This window comes from Atta cephalotes, assembly GCF_000143395.1.
Source record: "Atta cephalotes unplaced genomic scaffold scaffold00074, whole genome shotgun sequence".
Taxonomy (NCBI): Eukaryota; Metazoa; Arthropoda; class Insecta; order Hymenoptera; family Formicidae; genus Atta; species Atta cephalotes.
This window is the reverse complement of record NW_012130138.1, coordinates 428,752-432,823: the sequence shown is the minus strand read 5'-3', so window position 1 is coordinate 432,823 and position 4,072 is coordinate 428,752. Positions and strand designations below refer to the sequence as shown.

The following is a 4,072-nucleotide window of genomic DNA, read 5'->3' as shown; positions in this document are numbered from 1 at the left end:
TATATATATGGTATAAATTATATGTTGTAATGTGTATCAAAGTTTTGCATATCCATCGTGTTAATTCCATCATTGTAATTTAAAATTTCTGAAATTTCTCAAAATGTTAATACAAAAAATTAGGAAATTTAAATTCTGCTAAAAAAAAACTAAAATTAACACAAACATGTAGCATGTTAATGATTCGTTAAAATTTGCGTATATTTGATATTTATTTGTACAAAAATTGAACTTATTAATCATAAATTAACATAAATGATGAATTTTTCTTTTTGATCGAAAAAGAAGTGAACTATGTAGATTCGATAACCTTCCTTTGTCAACATAATTAATAGCACCTGTAAGAATGCAACCATAAAGTAGTTATGCACTGAAATAGCATATGTTCAGTAGTAATATATAACAAACTATTAGTATATTTTTATATGCTTATAGGTATGAGAAATATGTTCAACAAATTCGGCACACTTTTCAATAATAAATTCAATAATAAGTTCATATATTTTTCCCAAGTTTCTCGCATTACGTAATTACCGTGTCACGTGCTAAGCCCGAGTAATAAGTTTCTTTGCTTGTATGATTTCTACCGATTAAAACAACCTGTTGAATAACACGCTATAGATTCCTATATTCTCGAGAAATTCATAGAATTAATTAACATACAAATATATAAAAATCACGAGCAGTTTAAAGAGACAATTCTCAACGTACCAAGTTAACGCGTCAAATTTCTCGAGAATGCATTCGCGAAAGGCGAGACAATGTGCGGGGAACGATGACGAGGGAAACATAATGTCCCGAAGCGGGACAAAGAACAAGTGTATACGGACGGCGCGGGCGGGGGAGGAGGCGCCGATTGTCGCGAGGATATCGCGAGAAAGAGGAATAAGGAAAGGAAAAGGAAACCGTGGAATCCCAGGTGCACTTGGGAGTGCACGGAGAAAGAACTTGCGAAAGAGTAGAAGGTCGGATTCCCGGCAGGGAATTTATCAGAGACGCGGGCCGGAGAGGTGAGGCGGATGAGAGATCGAGAGGTATGTGTGTGTGTATGTGTGTGCGTGCGTGTGTGTGTGTGTGTACCGTGGCTCTTGTCACGGAGCGGAGAGCGCGAAGGACGTGGAGGAAGGCGTGGAGAAGGTAGAGGAGGAAGAACCTCCGCCGCCGATCTCTTCGCTGGAGCGATGGGGCCCATCGCGAGAGCGGAGGCTGTGGTTTATAGAAAGCGTTTGTACCGAGGCCGCGGCGCGGCGTCTGATTGTCTGCATGCCATCTCCGTTTGCACGCGGTCGGAGCTGTTGCTGTCGCTGATGCCAGTGCCCGACTGTCCAGAATACGTACGGTCTACGGAATACGGAATACGGTGTTGCAAGTGCTACCAGTCGTTTGACCGACCGGTACCAGTTGACTGGTGTGGTACCAGTTGCCGCGTGTTCGTAGTCGCAGTCGCAGTCGCGCTATGCTCCGTCACCATTAACCCGTTGCTCGTGCTCGCGCGCGTGTTCACAGGTGATCCATCGTAGCCGCTGACAGTTGAGATTGCTTGTCCGAAGAGACGTGTGCTTGAACAAACTACGTTGGTAACGCGGATTGTCTTTGATTATCCGAGAAGAATAGGTACGTTAGCGTGCGCGATAGAATCAAACGCGATTCGAACGGGGCACGGATGTTTAAAAGGCATCGATAATTAAGAACGTTCAAGAGACTAACCGACATTTTTCAGACATTTTGCTCGGACGAGCTTTTATCTCTTATCAGGACTTGGACCGTTATTGAAACTTTAACGAAGACTTTCTACGCATATCGTGTAATTCAGCGATAATCTCGCACGCACGATCGTGATTGCTTGAACAAGTGCACGCATCGTGCGCCATCGGTTCCAGTTTAGAAAGTGCAATGAACCGTTTCCCCCTTTTTCGTGATTTCTGTGTAGTACTTCGCGCGCATACTCGTGCATATGTATGTACGCCAGTTTCAAGTATGAGTTTCACATGACGCATCGTAAGAAGGCGATTTATGTGACCGTGTTGCAATCTCAATGCCAACGCGATTCGTACGTCCATTCATGGAAAGAGCAGGATGACTCGATATCCCGTCCATCTATAATGTACCCAATGCAATGACAGTCTAATCCACTTTGCATTTAATTACATAATTGAATTATTCTCAGTTTCATTTTACCAAATATACACGTATGTATACCAAGACCTCGAATAAATAATTTTCTTCTTAATTTCATACCAACAAATCATTGCGGAAATTATCAAACGGAAATTAGCAACTGCGATCAAATTTGTTACACTTTTATTACATTCCTGAAAGATCGTTGCATTTTCTTTAAACTATACAAAATGATTAACATATATTTTCGCCTATCTGCTTTAAATTTAAACATTAAAAGGACAAGCCACCATCGCAAAGCTAAAACGTCGGCGTTATAATTATAGAGATTATCATGAGAAATGAATAGAATAGAATAGCTCAATGGGATATTTCGTTGTCTTTCAGAGAGGCGAGAGGAGGTCACGCATTGGGTGGACGCGCACGATTTCAACGCCTTCTTTTTATTTACCTCGAGGGGCCGACTTCTCTTTTACATTCGAGGATTTAGACGAGATCCGATCGTACCGTCGAACACAGGAAACACGTCGATTGCGGCAGGTCACAAAGAACGGATCTGAAGATGGCCTACATTACCTAGTCTTATCGCTGAAAGGAACCGCTCTGGCAGCCGTACGAACGATTTGATTGGAAAAGGAAAGGCCCGGAGAGGCTACAGAAAAAAAAAAAAATGGGTCAAGCATGGTGTAAAGAGAAAACTTCCAAGGCCCAGGACTCCAAGTCTCCGTTGGATCGAGTTTTTGTACGATGCGCGCATCGGGTATGTCACGGAAACATGTTTCACTTCTTGCTCAAGCAGTCATTATTAATCGATAATTAATCATGTGTTTGTGATCAATGACGTGCGAATGATTCGTTAACAAGCTTTGCGTGCGCGAAAATAATTTATGCAAACGCTCGCGATGGAACTTCATGAATATTTTACTCTAGTCTGAAAATCGCTTGCTTTATTATTTTATTCTGTAAATTGGACTTTATGCTTCTCTCTCTCCCCCTATATTATTAATTTATAATGCGTATTTGCACGTACTTTATATAAATATATATGTCGAAAATAATCATCCAAACTCTCATATTGATCTCTTTAAGTTCATAGTATAAACATTGTATAAACCTTGTGATGAGGTCAAAAAGAGTTGAATCTTTAGGTGTTAAGTTCTGCAGGGAATAGTCCGACTTCCGTGGCAAATAATCTAACTTGTGTAACTATGCAATGACTCTCGTATTCGCGGTGTATTATGAAAACATCTGTTTGCATTATAATTTTACACGATCGTTAGGCGCGCCGGTTGGTCGCGTCTCTAGTGTAAGCAATGAGAAGCGCGACGGTATGAAAATAAAAAGAGCATACACAGAGAGAAGGCCGTTGGTTTCCTCGTGCACTTGAAACGGATACGGAGATGTGCGTCCTCGTTATTATATAATGTATACACGTATATATGTACACATGCATACGGATTGCATGGACTGTACAAATCTGCGAACGCGTGTTAGGCGTGCGTGCCACGCTAATTTGGAATCTCGGGTATGCGGATGCGATCGCAATTACTAGCGACTTGCTGCTTTTACTTGTGACAGCGTAGATACGATAAATTATATTACAGGGATTAATAAGCGTATTTTCCAAGTGAAAAGCTGAGATTCAACGGTATCCTTCTCGTAACTTTCAAGAAATGACATGCAGCTGCGGAATTCGAATCTCGCAATTTATAAGTCCAAAGTTGCGACATACTTTTCTAATATATTTTTCCCAATAATTTATACGCCTCATATTATTGTTTTCATCGATCTTAGTCGTGTTTCGATGCGCGATCGTATATTTATTATTTAGAATTCACTTTGACGATGTTTCCGCTTCTGCTTAAAGGTGGACAGCTGTACATATATATTTGGCGTTAAAAAGTGATCACTTTAGAACGGCGCAGATGGTCATCGGTAAATCGCATTCGCGAGA

General features: G+C 41.0%; 1 protein-coding gene across 1 annotated transcript in view; it reads left to right on the top strand.

The window, feature by feature from the left end:
- Positions 1–2,788: 2,788 nt before the first annotated feature.
- Positions 2,789–4,072, top strand: part of LOC105624162 — a 19,788-nt gene continuing 18,504 nt past the window's right edge. The window contains exon 1 of the mRNA XM_012205522.1: positions 2,789–2,878. Coding sequence (XP_012060912.1) covers positions 2,789–2,878 — 90 coding nt within the window. The remainder of the gene's footprint in view (positions 2,879–4,072) is intronic.